The sequence below is a fragment of the Papio anubis genome, chromosome 5, assembly GCF_008728515.1.
Source record: "Papio anubis isolate 15944 chromosome 5, Panubis1.0, whole genome shotgun sequence".
In the NCBI taxonomy this organism is placed as follows: Eukaryota; Metazoa; Chordata; class Mammalia; order Primates; family Cercopithecidae; genus Papio; species Papio anubis.
The window spans coordinates 115,293,600-115,313,948 of NC_044980.1; the positions used below are offsets into that span (position 1 = coordinate 115,293,600).

General features: G+C 37.9%; 1 protein-coding gene across 18 annotated transcripts in view; it reads left to right on the plus strand.

Annotated features, from left to right (window-relative positions):
• Positions 1–20,349, plus strand: part of SNCAIP (synuclein alpha interacting protein) — a 152,629-nt gene that overhangs the window by 113,586 nt on the left and 18,694 nt on the right. For all 18 annotated transcript variants that reach the window (XR_002522708.2, XR_002522709.2, XM_009208971.3 and 15 more), the window contains 4 exons: positions 1,648–1,761; positions 10,917–11,042; positions 14,873–15,042; positions 19,794–19,886. Coding sequence is in view for 16 of the 18 variants with exons in the window: in XM_009208971.3 (XP_009207235.1) it covers positions 1,648–1,761; positions 10,917–11,042; positions 14,873–15,042; positions 19,794–19,886 (503 nt within the window). In the remaining 2 variants the exon portion in view is untranslated. The remainder of the gene's footprint in view (positions 1–1,647; positions 1,762–10,916; positions 11,043–14,872; positions 15,043–19,793; positions 19,887–20,349) is intronic.

Here is a 20,349-nt window from a genome sequence, read left to right on the forward strand (position 1 = left end):
GAATGTTTCATTTGTCTGACAGAGTTATTGTGAGATCTAAGAGAGCATTCTAATAGAAGGTAACAAGTATTTTCTGCTTAGTAAGTTTACGTGCTTTATCTCATTTAATCTTCATGGTAACTCTATGAGGTAGTTACTATTATCCCTGGTATTTCACTGTTTCAGAGTTAAGAAAATTGAGTATCAGAGAGGTAAAGTAATTTGTGCATGGTCTTGTAACTAAGTGGCAGATTAAGATTTAAATCCATATCATAATCTGGGTTTTAATCACTAGGAGATATATATCTGGGTTTATATATCATACTGCTCTGTAAGTGGTAGGGAACATTTTCTGCAGATATGTATGGACTATATTGTAGCTATTTACATGACTTGATTGTTTTTTGAGAGAGGTTTAAGTTTGTCAAAATTATGAGAAATTTTTTAAAAATTATGAGGGTAAAAAATCCTCATAAACGACTATAAGAAAATCCTACTCTTTTTTTCTGCCTACTTTTACTTGACCCTAAAGGTCAAGAGGGTTGGTTTCCTTAAAAATGTAAAAGTTGAGGATATTTTACTTTCTGTGTCCATAGTTATATTATTTGTATATGATAAAAGATAATTTCCCTTTTTAAAATTGTTTAGTATTTTACTAATAAGATATTTACCACATCCCTTAATGAAATTTTTAATTTCAAATATGAGTTTACTGATTTTTCATTAACAAATATGATTATTTGAGGGTTGGAAAACAGTTGTGCATCTTATGAAGCTTAATCTAAGAATACTGATTAACTAACCATACCATGTGTTGGCTTAGTTTTGAAACAACTAGAATGCTCATATGATGCTGGTGGTGATGTCAAGTGGGCAATCACTTTAGAAACTAGTTTGATGGCTTTTTATTAAGTCAAATATACAGCTACCATACGACTCAGAAATTCCATTATTTACCCAGGAGAAATAAAAGCATGTATTCACAAAAAATATTCATAGCAACTTTATTAATAATATCCCGTAAGTCGAAACAATCCACATGTCTATCGATAAGTTATTGGATAAATAAATTGTGGTATAATTCTACAATGAAATGCTTCTCAGCAAGAGAAAAGGAATAAATTACTGATACAAGCAGTAGCTTGAATGAGTCCCAAAGGCCTGCTATGTAAAAGAAGCCAGACACAAGAGTACATACACTAATCTATTGTGACAGAAATCTTATCAGTTGTCTGGGACGAAGGTGAGGAGGGTGAGAACCAAAGAATAACCAAAGAGTACTAGAACACTTCTAGGGGTAATGGAAATGTTCTTTGTCTTGATTGAAGTTATAGTTACAGGAGTATACATATTTGTCAAAATACATCAAACTGTATACTTTAAAAGATTATGTTTTATAGTATACAAATATACCTTACTAAAGTGAATTTAAAATAACTGATTACAATTATGAAAATGAACTTAAATAAAAATTCTGCAATTGATTTCGAGCCAAATCCACAGATGAGGAATGTAATAAGTGATATCTTTATATCATAAATATATTAAGCCAGATATAAATGCCAAAATTTATATGATTTCTTTCCTTGATAAAATTACCATCTTCAATGTGTTTTTCAAACCTGAATTACCTTGAATTTCCATCTGTCTTTCTTTTTTAAAACCTAGAATGGTCAATTGGAGTGCGTACGCTGGATGGTGAGTGAAACAGAAGCCATCGCAGAACTGAGTTGTTCTAAGGATTTTCCAAGCCTTATTCATTACGCAGGTTGCTATGGCCAGGTATGAAGGAGTTTTTTAAGTATCTTGCCTTTGTGAACCATATAATCTTCCTACTTTTTTATTATTAGTCCATCAAAATCCAAACATAAGAAATCATAGAAAATGTATCCAAAGGTATATAACCAATGATATTTGTTGTTGTTTTCTTTTTAATGAAAAAAAAGTTTACAACAGCCTAAATAAATACTCTATGACAGATGATGGATAATGAAGCTGCAGCCATTGATGACATTTTATGGGAAAATGTTCATTATATAGTACTAAACAAATATGTATGATATAAAACTGGTCCTATAATTTAGCACCAACTTTGAATTTTGGAGATAAAGAGAAATAGAAAATAATACTAAAAAGAAATATATCACAACATGTTTATAGTAGTTATCACTCAGAGGAGAAGTACAAGTGGCTTCGATTTTCTATTTTTTTTAATTTTTCAGTATTTTCCAAATTTTTTACAATAAACACATTTAACATTTATCAAAAGGAACAATGATACATTTCTTGAACCCAAAGTTAAAAGGAAAATCTTTATAAGATATTAATCAAGGCAGTCTCACTCAATTAAAGATGAATAAGCACACTAACTAGATGGCTCTCCATTGCAATCAATTTTCGCATTAGGAAATCCCAACATTAATTTGTGTACACAGATCACAATCCAGTGTTTGCAGTTAAAAAGAAAAATTACTACCTCCCTTTGGAGAATGTGACTGTGAATTATCTTTTTAAAAAATTGGAACCACAAAATACCAATCTCAGTCTTAAAAATAATAGTACTGTGTTAAAATAGATTTAATTGTATTTGTGGCAAAGAAAATTGCTTCTCATGCATTTAACTGTATTCCCTTTGGCTTCATAAACTTTCCCAGTAGAAGTAAACTGTGGCATTGTCAACAAGAGATTATGCTTTTTCAAGTATGACAATCTCAAGTTCAAAAAGTAGACAACACTATTACCGTAGTCTTTCTTTAGCTGGAGTCATGCTTAGGGATAGTTTATTTTGTGCTGTGGTAACTTCTACTAATGTGTGTGTGTGTGTGTGTAATATATATTACATAAAAACATGTTTTTATATGTTATATATATACATGTAAAATGTTTCCTATGTGTGCCAGGCACCATGCCATTGGATTTTGTGTACATTATCTAATTTATTCCTCAAAACAACCCTGTGAGAGCTTGTTGTGTTTATCCCCATTCCACAGATGAGGAGTCTGAAGAAAGAGAGTTACATGACTTGCACATGGTCTAATGGCTAGTAAGAGCAAAGACTAGATTTCAACTTAGGTTCTCTCACTTCAGGGCCAGATCCTGTTTTGTCCCCATTTGTATAGAAAATGTATGCAAATTGTTTGTAGAGGCACTGATACAGCTGAAGAAGACTTTTTTCTGCAGTTTTATCTAACAATACATTATAATATTTGGAGTACTTTACACTACTCACTGAAGAAATTTGCAACTGTACCAAATTTATGAAATGAAGAAAGGAGCAGGCCCAACATTAAAATTTGTAAAAGTCACTGTCTTTGAAATATTATACTTTGTGTTCTTTGTGCATTGTACTCCCTAGTTCCCATCCACAGTGTCCTGAAAACAATGATTAGTGGTTAATAAGGCATGATGTAAGGATGCCATTTTTTGCTCCCCAACTTAAAATGGTTCAGCTTACGATTTTTCGACTTTACAGTGGTGTGAAAGAGCTATACAGTCAGTAGAAACCATACGTCAGGTTTGAATTTTGATCATTTCCCAGGCTAGTGATATACAGTATGATACTCTTGTGATGCTAGGCCATGGCAGCCACGCTCCCAATAGCCACGTGATCACAAGGGTAAACAACCAATACCCTACAGTGTATTAAATGTATTTTCTACTTAACAATATTTTCAACTTAGGATGGGTTTATCGGGTCATAACCCCATTGTAAGTCAAAGAACATCTATACTGGCAAAGAAGAGAATAGGATTTTCAAATGATCAGAAGAATTGGATCAATACTCATCTTCCTAATCATTTTGAGTCTAAAACAGAGTTTTATTTAATTACGTGAATAGTTATTTCATGTCCCTGATTTCATTTGCTTATATTAAAACCTAAAAAGGAATTTTAAGTATCAGTGGAAAGGCTGCCTGCACTTTTGGTAGAGCTTGCCAAAGAAAAGGAGGAAAGAATTACATGGCCGTTCTGAGACTCTAAGTAAATAATTGGGCATTCGGCGTTCTTTGTCTTGGGAAATGTTGATTATATATGCCAGTTTCTTTATTCAGCTCTCACAGCAGGTTTCTCATAATTTTGAAGCTATTGGGACTGAACAAAATAAAGTGCCCTTTTTCTGGGACTGGTTGGGTCACAGTGTGACTTACTTGGTGGGACTAGAGGAAAATATGGAAATTGGTGACCTGTTTGAAGAACTGTGTCAAACGTTTGCTTCACGATAGTATCAATACTCAGGTTGTTATTTCAAGATGATATGCATTTTTTATGACCTAAAGTACAGCTCTGAGGGGGGCAGTCCAGCAGTGCCCTTAGGAGATCATTCTTACCCAACTGAAAAATGTAGAAGCCCATTAGAACTGCAAATGCTGTCCAGCCATCCTACATCCGCCACAGCCACTTATGTAACAGATAACCTGTGGAGATGCTGAACTTGGAACCATTACAAGCCTAATATTTTCACAAGGAAGACTGTTATTGAACAGTTTTCTAATGGATTCAGCACATGCAAGTTTTTCTACATCCAGCAGGCATTTGAGTGTGTCCCGGCTTTGTTTCTTCAGTAAATGCCCCTGGAAAGGATAGCACAGAGGAAAATTCCTCTCTTGGTTTATTTTACTTGCTCTCTGCCCTTCATATAGATTCCTAAAGAATGGGCTCCACGTGACTCCCAATTTGTGTCCTTTTTCTTGTAAAAATTACCTTTAAAGACTCTAGTACCGCAGGGTAGCCAACAGTTTTTAGTGGTCTCCTGGAGTGATAGATCCCTGGGTGATAGGAATTGATTTTCTTCATCTTGACACATGAAGTCTCAGAGGGTGCAATTATTTCATTGCCTGACTGTACCTAGCAGAACTAGCCACAGGGAATGTGAAGGTGGAAGCCTCAGGGACACCTGAGAAACAAGCAGGGAGTGTCCTCAGATAGGCCTGCTTTGCTGGCCCTTGAGGAAGATGTTGCTGGCAAAACAATTGAGATGGAATTATCTCAATTCAAAGCTACTGCCTGTGTAACTTGGGCTGTTTTATTCAAACGTGAAGGTTCAGGTTTTCTCTTCCAGGCTCTTCCAGCACAGCTTCCTGCCCTCCACTGCTTGGGAGCCTCTGCCTACTCTGCGTTGGTCATTAGTCCAGTGGACTCTATGTTGCTTTCAACATCAAACCTGTGATTCCTTTTGTTTCTGAATCATTCATGTGACTTTTAGTCAGGAGATTCTTCCACAGAAACAATCTGCATCATGGTATTGAACATTTACTAAGAGCACCTTTGCCTACACTGTATTTATTATTCTGTACTTTAAATGTTTGCCCTAATACAGATTCTTTTTTAAGGGCACTTTTTGAAAAAAGAAAAGGCTCAGCAGTTCTTGCAAATGGTCATGAGCAGTGGTAGACATGCTGGTGATGGGGGTGTTCCCACAGGCTATGTTACTGTTGTTTTTCCACAATTTACTTTAAAAAGGAAAAATATTCCCCTGCCTTTATTGTTTTACTGTCATAGGGAAGTAAGTCGACAGTACTGAAAATGCTGCGATTGCAGATGAAAGCAAAATAGAAAAGTCTTTGATTAGCACTCATGTATCTGCTCTCCAAGTTCTGATCTTGACAAAGCATAACTGACAAGGAGCCCCACAAGCCCACAGACTTGACAGGCAGTTAACTCTGATTTCTTTGACTCAAGGGGCACAAAGGGAGCACGTCCTTTACAGAGTCAGGGGTCATAAGGGAATGTGCAATTGTGGATATCCATACTCAAAAGACAGAAAACAGAGTCATGAAGAACATTGGTTCATATGGCAAACTCTCCATTGTCATCGTAACCTTACCACTTATACTAGTTCAATGGGTTAGACATTTTAGTTGTTTCTTTTGTGGTTTTTTTTAAGAGAGAAAATAAAAGAATAGACCTCTCTGGACCTCAGTTTCTTCATCTGTAAAGTGGAAATAATAGAATCTTCCTCACAGTGTTAATCTGAGGACTACGTGAGAAAAGCCACATTGCCCAATCCATACTAGGCACTAGATGAATGTCGGCTGTTATGACTATTGAATGTCCTCCAACTTACTGTTTTTATCCCTATCAGTATTATTCAGTTTACTTATTTTACCATTAGTAATGTATAGGAGAAACTTGCAAAGGAATTATTAAGGCCATAACTTATTTGATCAATTCTTAGATGCACTTTATTTCACATTTATCATCTTTTGATTCTACGTATATGTTACAATACATGATATTATAAAATTATTGCTGACCTTTATTTTTTACATTTTGACATCTCAAAAACTGTAATAAATCTTGTAATTGATGGCATATTAGATTTGATAATCTATGATCACAAAGCTAACTCCTTTAAAACATGGATTGCCACACACTATAGAGATTTTATTGATACCAGCAATAAACCTGTGACATACTTCTCAAGTACATTTTTTATTAGAATTTGTCCAGCAAATCTCATAAATCACATGAGATAATTGCCTCTTTAAACAACTTGCATTGCCCTTAGGAACACATAAAATACAACATTACAACAGGTTAGCAAAACAGCAGAAAATCCCCAGAAGAGGAAACTGCTGAGGAAAATTACATGAGAAGAGTTTTCAGTCAGTAGATGAAGGTTGAATGGATAGATGGATATGTGGGTGGACAATGAAATGTAAGTTGGAGAGGCATTCTGGGAAACAAATGATACAGAAATCTTCATCCATGTGACTTCATTAGATATTCTCTGAAAGCAATACTTATGAGAAAATGGAGGTCTGAAGTTACAGCCATCCTTTAACATCTCCTGCGTGTACATACACAGAGAGAACACACACTGAAGGGCTAAGAGGGGAGGGGGACACCATTACAAATGTATCTAATACACATTCACATTAACAAGCACCCTCTTAGCTGGAGAAAATAGCCATATTTGTTTTGCCCTTTTTAGGAGGTATTTTCAGATAGTCACTTTGAATTGTAGAACTGTGCATCTCCACAGGCATGGTCCCCAGAATCAGGGCAGGATTTGTCTGTGAGCAGATATTAAATATGCTTTTACCAAAACCAGAGACTCTAGCCATCTCCATGTTCCCCTCAAAAACCCTAAATTGTTTGTTGCTAGAAGACAAGGTATATAGTCAACCCATCATTTGGGGGAGTACTTCTCTGCATCGTATAATGGAAGATTTTGGTTTCCATATCATATCTCAGTGGACAGGCCAATTGCACTTCTTATTTTAAATTCTTATGCTTATTCTTAAATTGTCCAACATAAAACCCAAGACTGGATTGGAGGTGATTGGAGGTGCTAGGCAAAACCTGTCTTGTTCTGAACAATCAAATAATGGTTCTTTCTTTATGTAAGTCTTACATGTTGAATTGGTTAGAATCTTTCATTGTAAGGAAGAAGAGTTATCCATGCCTTCATAAGAAGGGAAGTCAGGCTATTGTAGCAATATAGGTTGAACCTGACTTGGAGACCCCTCAGGGGCCAAAGTAACTTTTGGCTCACACAGACCATATATGTCTTGTTCTCCCAGATTATCAAGTCCCTGAAAAGTCCAAGGTCTTAAACTCTCCCCCAGATTTCCACAGTGGGAACATTCCCACTCTTATGAAGTGCAGTATTCCATTGCCTATAACCCCACTACTAATACTAAAGCACTGTGATTTTAATAAAGGGCATGTTTTGTGCATGTGGAATAGACATACCCACCATAACATTGGGGCCTGAAAATATGGAATTACATCTAACAAGAAGATACATGTAAAACACTTCTCAATATCTTGTACTCCTCTGAGCTTTACTTGCTGAAGAAAGAAGTCTCTAGAATATCAAGGAATATAGCAGGTCCTTAAATTAACCTGATTTCTTTAAACATCATCTTCTTATAATGTTGATGAGAAGAAAAAAACAGTTCCCAGCCAGGGCCACTGTCTCTGTGGAGTTTGCTCATTCTCCACATTTCTGCGTGGGTTTTCTCCTGGTACTCCAGTTTCTCCTCACGTCCCAAAGATGTGCACGTTAGGTGAATTGGTGTGTCTCAGTTGTCCTAGCGTGAGGGAATGTGTGTGGGTGTGAGTGCACCCTGTGTTAGGATGGTGTCCTGTCCAGGAATAGTTCCCGCCTTGTGTTCTGAACTGCCAGGATGGACTCCAGCCACCCAAACCATGAACTGGAATGATCAGGTAAATAATTATCTTACTTGTTTGTATTAGTCTTTCTTAAATGTATGTATAGCTCATATTTATTTCAGTGTTTCACTTTAGAAGTTTTTGGTCTTTATTTAGAAGTTTGGTGCTGTTTTTGTGACCAGAAATATGTCATAGGAACTAAAATGGTAAAATTAGTTTCATTATACTTCATTTTGCTTAAAGTCGCAATTTCCAAGAACTTATCCATGCCATCACATGAGGACTTGCTGTATATCATTATCCTCTCCCTCAGTTTTCTGACTTATAAAATAAGGCTTTTTGAATTGGATGATTTTTTTTTTTTTTTTTTTTTTTTTTTTTTTTTTTTTTTTTTTTGAGACTGAGTCTGGCTCTGTCGCCCAGGCTGGAGTGCAGTGGCCGGATCTCAGCTCACTGCAAGCTCCGCCTCCCGGGTTTACGCCATTCTCCTGCCTCAGCCTCCCGAGTAGCTGGGACCACAGGCGCCCGCCACTTCGCCCGGCTAGTTTTTTGTATTTTTTAGTAGAGACGGGGTTTCACCGTGTTAGCCAGGATGGTCTCGATCTCCTGACCTCGTGATCCACCCGTCTCGGCCTCCCAAAGTGCTGGGATTACAGGCTTGAGCCACCGCGCCCGGCCGAATTGGATGATTCTTTAAAATCTCTCCCCTCCACATGTTTAGGAGTCCGTGATTTAATATCATGAAGCAAACCAAATCATAAGTTTGAGAATGACCCATTGAAGAGAATTTCTTCTGCCCATATAGGGCCATCTTTTTCACTGATAGAGGTACCTTAGCCTGTCCTCTTGCAGGCTCCATGTCTAGGCCATTAACCTCAACCAGTTGATTATGTATTTTATCCTGAGATACTTCCATTCATCCAGATATTTAAGGAGTTAAGATCGTATGGTATAATCATCTATGTCCAATTAAAAGTAATCCAGGGCCGGGCACGGTGGCTTACGCCTACAATCCCAGCACTTTGGGAGGCCGAGGCAGGCGGATCGCGAGGTCAGGAGATCGAGACCACGGTGAAACCCCATCTTTACTAAAAATACAAAAAATTAGCCAGGCGCAGTGGCGGGCGCCTGTAGTCCCAGCTACTCGGGAGGCTGAGGCAGGAGAATGGTGGGAACCCAGGAGGTGGAGCTTGCAGTGAGCCGAGATCACGCCACTATACTCCAGCCTGGGCAACAGAGCGAGACTCCATCTCAAAAAAAAAAAAAGTAATCCCATATTTTTCCCCTACCTAATTAGAAAAAACAAAGGAACTGCTTTTACCTTATGCAAATGAAACATCACCTGCTCTGGTCCAAACATTAGCTCCAATTTTCTCTAGGTTTGCCTTTGAAGAAGAGGGCTAAGCATAGCAGCATATCCTTATCTAACTTCTAACTTCCGGCCATAGCTCCAGGCTCTGCTTCTATCTCATTCTCTAGGGACCCTTGAGAGTTTCAGTTCCCACAAGGTCTGTGTGCTTTTGCAGTTAACACTCACCCTGCTTTCTGGGATGCCTTCTTAGAAGGTTGTAGACATAGATTACATTGTTCTCATCATGCTCTTTAGGGGTCTTACTCCCTGGGGCTCATTTAGAAAAAGTATGGTGCAAATGTTCAGTCTGTCCCTGATGTCAAGATACCTTCATAAACAGCGCCCTGTTCCCCCACATAAGGAGTGAAACACTAAAGGATTTGGCTGTTTTTATCCCAACATTCCTTTAGCAGATTAGTTGGCATGCTCAGAAGATGAAGGCAAATTTAATCCAGAAAAGTATAAAAGTTCATGACCAGTCCGAGCAAATAACTGGAAAAAAAATCCTTTAAAAGGCTAAGAAGAAAGAAATTCAAGGTTATTTCAAACACATGATCATCTTTTTAAATGTCAAATTCCACCCACTAAACTTCATGCTGTTGTTTTTACCACTCTCATATTTTTTTAACTTTATATTTAATTCTTCTATTTTAAAACAGTGAAATCCCATCCCCCTGCTTTCTCCAAAGGCCAAGCATAACATGAAAATACCACAAAACACTCAGTGGGTAAAATGCAAACAGATTATGACAACACATACTGTGATTGCTCTATGTCTTTGCTTTTGAAAGGTTTGTGTTCCAAGTTTTTGGTTCTCTTCCTTTAACATGAAAGAAGAGAAATCTTTACCTTAAGACACCACCAACACTTGGTCAGAAAATCAAGAGGGTCCTGGTTTTATTTCAATGAATTTATTTTACACTTGGTAACTTAAGGTATTACCTGTTTTTTATAAGCCCATTGATTGCAAGCGGTATGGATTACAAAGGCATGGTTGAAGAATTATAAACTTAAAAGTATAAGCTAGTTCTCAGTAGTTCAAGGTTTTATGGTAACATCTTGAAGCCTACAGGCAGTATAACACAGCAGCAAGAACATTGCCTTGGGAGCCTTGGAATCAAAAGACATGGATTCTAGTTCCAACTTTGGATCTGTCTAGTTGTGTGCCTTGGACGAGGCACTCAATCTTCCTGCAAACCTATTTTCCCATCTATAGAATAGATAAGTAAAAGAAGAGCACTCCCAAGGGAACTTCCTGCTCTTAAAATTCTCTATGTCATCCTCTTTCATTCATTTCAGTCAGAGATTCAAGGATTTTCAATTCACATCTGAATGAGAATTTTCTCTTGCTACGGTAAACTTGGTTTTACCCAAGCTTCACAAATTAGAGTATTGTTTTCCTCTGTCTTTTTATCTGACTTCTCTGCAAGATATTACATGAATTCCAACTGTCTTTGTGTTTATAGGAAAAGATTCTTCTATGGCTTCTTCAGTTTATGCAAGAACAGGGCATCTCGTTGGATGAAGTAGACCAGGATGGCAACAGCGCTGTTCACGTAGCCTCACAGCATGGCTACCTTGGATGCATACAGGTACACAGGCCCTGCTATTTTGCAAAGAGAATTGAGTATATCAAATATTAAACAAAACATTAAAATTCTGTTCACTAGGAGAATGTCTGAATTAATTCACCTTTTGTATGGTCGTAGACAATAAGGAATTATTTTGAGAAGTCCACCAAATGTAGGCATAAATATCCCTAAGAGTTTCTCTTTCAGTGTCCCAGAGTGTTGAAAAGGACTTTTCCTGCTCCCTTATCACTGCTCTAAAACCCCAGTGCTGAGGACAATAGACATTAAATTTCCCCGTGTTCTCAAGGCACCAGAGAAACCATTCCCAGGCAGACATCTCTGTCTTTCACGTGGCAGGCTGCTTTTCCACTCACTAGTAAATTTCACCCTTCCAGGTATTTGAAGAATAAGACGGATTTTTCAGGAATGGATTAGAATTCTTTGTGGTAGGGAATTGTAGACTAGAGAGACAATGCTGTGGTTCCCCCTTTCTCTGTAGTAGGACTGAGCTTCTCAAATGCATTCAAAAAGTCCTGAATTGGTGGGAGTGGATTCAGATATTGATCCTCTCAGCCCTTGGGCAGGCCACCCAGGGCATTGATTGTCCAACCACTGCACCCAACAGTGTCAAGTAGCCTCATCTTTTTACCCTAACTTGCCTTCTAAATATTGTCATGTTCATTGTGTACAATGATGTCAAAAAGTTGAGGAGCTGAGCCACAGGAGAGGGGAAGGAGTCTCGTCCCCCTGCCCCAAGTCACATGAAGGGTGCTCCAAGAAAGCTCCCTAGAGAGTGTGGGGTTCCTATGGGAAGAAGAGATGGCATCTCATCCCTCAGCTGAATGCAGAGCTGCATGAAGCTGGGCCAAACCCGGAGCTGCCGTCCGAGTAGTGCATGGCAGGAAAGCCCACCAGGGGTCTGTCTCCAGGTGTCTGGAGTATATGTGAACATAAGACCCAATAGATCTTTCCACCTAGAAAATGTTGAATGCCCTCAGTGACAGAGCAAAAAGAGGGGATAGCTGAAGGAGGAGTAGCAGGTGGAAGAGGCATGACAATGTGAGGAAAGGAAAGGCTTTGAATTGGAAACAAAGTCAAAGTTTAGACTTGGTCTAGAATATTATTTACAGACATAAATCATTATTTCCAGAATCAGATCAATTATACCATTATTATCATTGAAAGTGACCCAAAATATGTGAATTTATTGCCATATCTATATGATATATAGGATAGGGAAATTGACAACATATAGTTGAAGGTCATGATTAGAGACAAGACTTTTACCTCATCAAGTTCATACCGTTCAAAATATGTTGTGTGTATATAACATTTAATACATTTTCTACCTTTAAGAAAGCAGCACTCTTTTTTTTGTTTGTTTGTTTTTTGTTTTGGGGTTTTTTTTGGCTTACACGTGTGTTATTTTCCTATGTTGCAAACTCAGTGTGCTCAGTTATGCAACAGGTACTTACTGAGGCTCTCCTGGGTGCAACATAGATGGTATCCAAAACAGAAAACTGAGAGGTGAGAACTAGTTGCTCGGGAAGGTAGAGGAGACTTGGGAAATGACAGGAGAATATATGGGGAAAGTATAAATATAAAAAGCAAGAGATTTATGAAAACAAAAGGCAGAGATAATAGCAGAAATCTCTCTAGAGTGCCTACTCACATGGAACTGCTGTTTGGAGAACTAACTTGATAGGAAATAGTCCAGATAGCTAAAGTTTTTCTATTATTGTTGGCAAAGCATACATCTTCTAATTTAAGGCATCAAGTTTTAAAAAGCGTGATATGAAATTGGAGAGTATAGGAGAGAAATTTAAATTCTTACCAGGTTCTGCAGAAATATTAAAGGAGTAGCATTTTTTGTAAAGGAAATATGATTGAATAACCATTGAAAAATATGCTTTTCTATTTAACAAAACACTCTTATATTTAATAGTCTTGAAACAAACTTTTAATCAGCTAAGAAATGACTAAAGCCAAAGAGAGCCAGCTGAATATCGCTATATGAGATTTTACTTATTTTTCTTTTTAATATGTGAAGAGAGACAGTCTTTCCTTTTAGAGCATTCATCACTCCACTTACACACAAATGATATTTTTGGCACTGGATATCATGGAAGTGGAAACTTGGATAATCTTGGAAGGGGGTCTGTCCACTGGGTGTGAAATTTAAAGAAAAAAATGATAAGAGACTGAGAGTGAGCAAGGGACCCTATGAGGTGAGGGAGGGGACTGAGTAAGGAAAACAATGGAAAGAAAACTGCAGAGGTCAGGGTCAAAGGGGAGTAATAACACTGTGTGTTTGTATTGCATCTCTTCAAGAGCTCTGAGGGCTCAATACTGACATGGTCTTTGTGACACTCCTGTGAGGTAGGTGGCAATGGCTTTGTGGTGAGTTGACCTTTCATGGTAAGTGATCATAAACCAAAAGGAAAATGAAGCTCCTTAATGACCTCCTAGTCTAAGTAGTCTAAAATTTTAAATACTACAACTATTGCTTAGGGGAACATACTGTCTACTACCCAAATTAATCCGGGTTTGCAATCTCATCATAATGTTGTCAAAGAATCTATCAGATTGTAGTGGGTGATTAATATTGATGTAATAACTTTTTATGGAATCTAATAATATCACAGTATGGACACAAAACAGTTTGGATGTGGTTTTTTTTTTTTTTTGAATTATTAATTTCAACCATGCTCCATCAAATTTCTATCTCACCACAACTAATGGTACCTTGGCCAGATTCCATAACTTTGTCCTTTCTTATGACTGTTAAAATTTACTCCAAGTCACTTTAAAATCTCAGTCTTACTTCTGATTCAAAGCATTCTCCTTCCCACCCAGATTAGACTCAAGATTCAAGGGACTTGGAATGGGAGTGAGACATGCCTTTTTACACACCACTTTAGCTCCTATCCCCCTCTCTCTTCTGGGCTGTAGTGTCAAGGATAAGGAGGAGATATGAAGAGAAAAAGTCCAATGTCTATTTACTTAACTGGGAAAGGCATGCAACCTCCCTGAAAGTTGTCCCTGCTTCTTTGGCTGGCTGTGGTCACTGATGCCCTCTGTGGCAACCTTCAGATGCTGACTCTCCAGTGAGTGCCATGGGTGGGGTCTTCAGAGGGCCCTCTGGAGCCTTTCCCTCCTCCCCCATAGAGTTCTCTCCACCTCTGGGGTACCCTATTGCCAAACGTCGCCAGAGAACCCTCTCCTCATTAACAGGGTGATAAGAAGCTCACACAAAACTTTCTTCTACAAAGCCTGCTCAATCCACAGACATGCCCTCACCATGGCGCATCATGGGAGGGTGGGGGTTACTTCACAGCCTCCCCACTCTCAGCCACGTCATTTCTCTCCAGTTCTTTTTGTTCCTGATCAGATGGGCTCAGCAACAAATAAACAGGTGTTATTCCAAAACCAATTACCAGAGACCAAATCCAATTACTAGAGCCCAAGCAAATAAGAACAGGTAAGATTCCAGTCTTCCCCTCTTACAGGCATCTCTGACTTTATGAGTGATTCTCTTGGAGCCCAACCATGGCAAGAGGCAGAACTCCCCACCACAAAGACTGCGCTGCATGTCTCATAAAGGAGAGCACACTATGGACAGCCTCCTCCTCTCTTTCCCAGCCCTCTCCTTATGTAGGCTGCAGGTGGGCATTGGTAGTGGTAGAACCGGCTCTGCTACATCATCATAGACTCTGAAGGGAAGTGTGTGATATCGACTGCTGGAAGATCCCTAGAGGCTTTCTTCATACTATTCAACATTCTGTTACAGTCATTAAAAAATCGTGTGTACAGAGATGCCCTGATACACATGTCTCTTCATTTTCTGACAGACCTTGGTTGAATATGGAGCAAATGTCACCATGCAGAACCACGCAGGGGAAAAGCCTTCCCAGAGCGCTGAGCGGCAGGGGCACACCCTGTGCTCCAGGTACCTGGTGGTGGTGGAGACCTGCATGTCGCTGGCCTCTCAGGTGGTGAAGTTAACCAAGCAGCTAAAGGAGTAAGTGACCTGTTGGTTGCATGAGAACCAAGTCTAACTCATTATTGTTATACTTAGGCTTCAGCCCAGTGCTGTGGTGAGCACTCTTCTTTCCAGTTGTACAGGGAATTCCTGCATTCTCCTCTTCTGTTCTTCTTCCATCTGAAGTCCTTACAGCCTGACTTCATGCTGAAGATGCCATCTCTGCAGAGGCAAAATGATGTCTAAACAGTAAAATGTACAGCAAGTTCCCAAAGCAGGGAATTTAAGCCAGTGGGCAAGGAGAGAGAGCCTCTCTTTGTGTTCACACATCAGGGCCAGATTACAGAGCACCGGAAGCACTCACAGGCATCATCTCCAAACTTTTGTCCTTAATATTTGAGGAAATCATAAAGAACATGAGAGAGAGGAAAAGGCTAGAGATGGACCAGTTTCCCAGTTTTCTCAAAAAGAAAAAGATGTAGGGGAAATTACAGATAAATAACTTGGTGACTATCACCAGCAAATTTCCTATAAAAATTAATCAGATGATTCATGAATCCTCAGAATAAAAAATAGTGCTCAGTCAGCATGAAGTTACTTAAAACGCTCCATGACTAACTACAGTCAGTTCTTTCCTTGATAAGATTATTAAACTGGTACCAGGGCATGTCTGGATGTCAGGGGAGTATTTCTGGGAGATTGTCATAATATGCTTAGAGAAAGAGGTCCCAGATGAAAGGTCATCAGGTAGGTCTCCGGCAAGTTGAAGGACTAAGGAGTTAGCACCTGCCTGAGGGGAACCAAGGTCAGCCCTTGAAAAGCTCACCCATTAAACATAGTTGCCAGATTGGGGAGGGTTTCCTGAAAATCAGTTAGTATTCAAAGTAATGTTGACAGATTAGGATGGTAAATCTTAAAAATTAAATTTTAGAGGGAAAAGAGTCTTATCTTTAAGTTTTATACACACACACACACACACACTTTTTTTTTTCTGAATACAGTTCATTTGAAAAAAGCCTTGGTTGGGTGAAAGACCTCGATTAACTATGATCCATGCAAAAATATGACAAGGCCTTGGACCCTCTGCCTCTTCTCTAAGCTTGGGGAAATCTCCCTTCTCTCTCTTCTTCCACTCTTCTGCTTTCGAGCTACAAGTCTCTGTGCCCCTCTACCCCTCCCCCTGTCAATACTAGAATAATTTCTTTAATGAGTTTATTACTTCTAGAAAAAATAAAATAAAATTTGAAACTTGAAAAAATGGGGTTACAGCCAAGCATCCTTTGCCTAGTTACACAAAACTTCCCCAGGTTAGGTGAGCTAGGTAAACTTCAAGGTCTCAAAGTAATCACAGGGAAAATGCACACAAATGAATAACTCAGTAAGCTATCTTCCCACAGTGAACACACTGTGCAAATGCCTTTATGAACATGTATAGATATTTCAAAAAACAAGTTCCTAGAAAAGGAATTGTTAGAGCAAAAGGCATACATATTTGAAATGTGGATAGATGTTAACTAATCTTTCCAAAAATGCTATACTAATGTCCACTTCCTCTAGTAATGTATGGACATATCCGTAAAGAGGAACTTTAAAATGATCCAATGGAGTGTTTTTTCTAAAGGTTCATACTCAGAGAAGGGATCACAAAACATTCTCCTTCTTCTTCATAGCGTGGAATCTACAAAATTTTCATGAGCTACAATCACTGTTTTACTAGTGAACTGCTCAAAGTCAAAGTCTTGGCTGCTTTCTCAGTTGGTGATCCTGGGATAAAGTACACATATGTACTAGTAGACTGTAGTCCTTCAGTTGTCTCCAGAGCAGAATGCTGTGGACAGCTATAGTTGGGCCAATGACAAGATGAACTAAAGGAGGCTACATTGTATGCCTTAGTCTTTTACCTACTATATGTCTCAGTGAAGCTGGCAAAACTAGAAGTGAATGGAGAAATCAACTTGGTACAGCCACAGTACACTGTGCCCTTCGGGCTCCCAGACACCAATAACATAGACAAGGACAGGAGAGAGGATGGAAAACACTAGTCTTCCCAGTCCAAAATTCTGGGGGAAGATAATCTTGAGTGCCTTTTCCAACCTTCAGCAACTCCTCAGAGTTAATAAACATAGTTAATATTTAGAAATGGCAACCTTCAGCTCTACTGAAGTGCTAATCAACAAGTCTAGGTATTACGGGTGTCCCCCTCAAAAAAGTATGTTGGAATGTGACCTTATTTGGAGACAGCACCTTTACAGAAGTTACCAAGTTACAGTGAGTTCATTAGGATGAGTCCTACTTTGACTAGAGTCTTTATAATAGGAGAACATTTAGACACAGACATGCACACGGGGAGAATACCCGTAAACATGAAGGCAGGGATCAGGATGGTGCATCTGCAAGCCAAGGAATGCCAAAGACTGCCAGCAAACCATCAGAAGCTAGGAGAGAAGCAAGGAACAGCTTCTCCTCACAGCGTTCAGAGGGAGCCAGCCTGGCCGACACCATGATCTCAGACTTCCAGCCTCCAGAGCTGTGCGATAATAAACTTCTATTGTCTAAGCCACCCAGTTTGTGATACTTCCTTACAACAGCCCTATCAAACTAATACAGTGGCCATATGCCCATATATTTTCTTTTCTACAATTAGAGCTGATGAGTTCTTCCTGAGAGCTTTTATAGAATCCAGAGAGTAATCTTCCTTCTCCATTCATACCTGGGATTCAAGTTGTCAGTCAACCCAATTGCCCCAAAATATTTTTCTTGACTGTGTCGTAATTCACTTTAAGACACATAAATTAGAGTTTGCTTTAAAAGCAAACTCTAATCTTTCTTCATCTGTTTTATCCCCTTAATAAATATTTTTCTTAAAAACATGTGACATGCAATACCAGCTGGCAGAGTGGGAAAAGTAGAATGTTTTTATGTATTTTTAGTTTTTATTTTTTTCATTAGACCAGAATCAGCAAATTACAGACTGTGGACCAAATCCAGCCCATCAGCTGTTTTCATAAATAAAATGTTATTGGAACACAGCCACTCACATTCATTTGTCTATCATGTAGGACTGATTTCATGCTACAAAGGCAGAGCTGAGAAGTTGTGGTACAATTGTATCACAACTGTGTTTAGCTCACAGCCTAAAATATTTACTATTTGGCCCTTTAAGAAAAAGTTTGCTTGCAGGTTCCCACATTAGGCAATTACATGTCAGTAGGTGAGTCTGGAAGAATGAATCAGATAAAATGAGTTCACAGACTTCTCTGGTCTTAGTGATGAAATGTTTGGACTAAAACTGACAGCTTCTGAGAAAAACAAAGAAAGTGCTTGGGGCTTATATAAGGGTATTAGCAGAATCCCATCTCACAGAATTAGATTTAGGCAGCTAATGGTTGCTGAGTATACACAGTGACACTCAACAAAGAGAACATTGGGCTTGCTCCACCCAATATCTAAAGTACAGCCGTCATTTTAAGAACATTGATGATATATTTATTTAATATATTTATGTATTTAATTATTTTAAATATTTTAAATCAAATATTAAAATATTAATAATTAAATATTTAATATTTAATATTTTAAATATTAATAATAATTAAATATTTAATATTTAATATTTTAAATATTTAATTCTTTTTCTATTGCTCTGTAACAAATTACCACAAGATTAGTGGCTTAAAACAGCATAAAATTTATCTTACAGGAATGTGGGTCAAGTCAAACTAGGCAGGACACATCTGTAGTGCCCGCTACTTGGGAAGCTGAAGCGGGAGGATCACTTGAGCCAGGGGTTCAAGTCCAGCCTGAGCAGTATAGCAAGACCCTATCTCTGAAATTTTTTTTAATTAAAAAAATCTTTAATTCAAACAATTTAGGAAAAGTAAATATAATATTTTGAAGTGTATCCTTCCATATTTTTCTATATATATATATTTTTTTTTAAATGCACATGTAGGAAATGGAGAGTTAGTTTTCTTAAAAATGAGGTTATAGATGCTCCTAAACTTACCATGGGTTTGCGTTCCCAATAAACACATCACAAATTGAAAATATCACAAGGTTAAAATGCATTTAATACACCTAAGCTGTAGAACATCATAGCCTAGCCTAGCCTACCTTAAGTGTGCTCAGACCACTTACATTGGCCTACAGTTGAGCAAAATCATCTAACACAAATCGTACTTTATGATAAAGTGTTGAATATCCCATGTAATGTATTGACTGCTGCACTGAAAGTGAGAAAGAATGGCTCTATGGATGCTCGAAGTACAGTTTCTACTGAATCCGTATCACTTTCTCATCATTGTAAATTTGAAAAATCACAAGTTAAAGTATAGCAAGTCAGAGATTGTATACTGCAAATAGTATTTTGTAATTTTCCTTTTTATTAAATGAAAGTAAAGTATACTTCATAGATACATATTTATATATAACTATGCTTTATATCTACATTATATAGACATAAGTAGGAAAACTTTTTCTATGTCCATAGATACTCAAACATATTATCATTTTAATAGCTGTCATTGTAGAAACAATTATAATTTGTTAACTCAGACTTACTGATAAGCATTTAGGTTACTTACAGTTTTTCATTAATATTGGCAATAAATATCTTTTTGGGGTACTTTTGATTGTTTCCTTAGGAAAATTTCTGAACTGAAGAGTATGCACATTTTAAGGCTTTTGTATTTATTGCAACTTACTGGAAATTATTAGGAAAAAAATTATACTCCCTAATTTATAGCAGTAGCCAGTATCAGAGACCTCATGTGTTTTGGTTGTTTTCCCAGACAAACAGTAGAACGTGTCACGCTGCAGAACCAACTCCAACAATTTCTAGAAGCCCAGAAATCAGAGGGCAAGTCACTCCCTTCTTCACCCAGGTAATACCAGCACATTGTTGTTTAGCATTCTTAAGTATCCTAAATTGTTAAGCCTTCTTCTGAACTTCCTTTAATATATTTTAAGAGGATGACAACAGAAAACATTTTCTTCTTATAAAGGGGAATAAAAATGAGAAATCACAGTGAAAAAGGCACAGGACCTAGAGTCTGAAGACCTACTCTATTCTCTGATTCTGCTATTTTTCATTCCACGACTATAAACAAGTCACTTACTCTTTTGTGAGAATTGAATCTTTTAATTCTTCATCTGTGAAGTGGAAATAGGAGATATATAGATATAGATATAGATATAGATATAGATATAGATATAGCTCGATAAGTTTGTTGAAAATGGAATTAGCTGAGAACATTTATGCAAAATTGATGTATAAACAGTAAAACAGACAAATTTAGTAGTCATGGTAGTTATAGCCAAAAGCATAAGGCACCTTATAGCTGATAC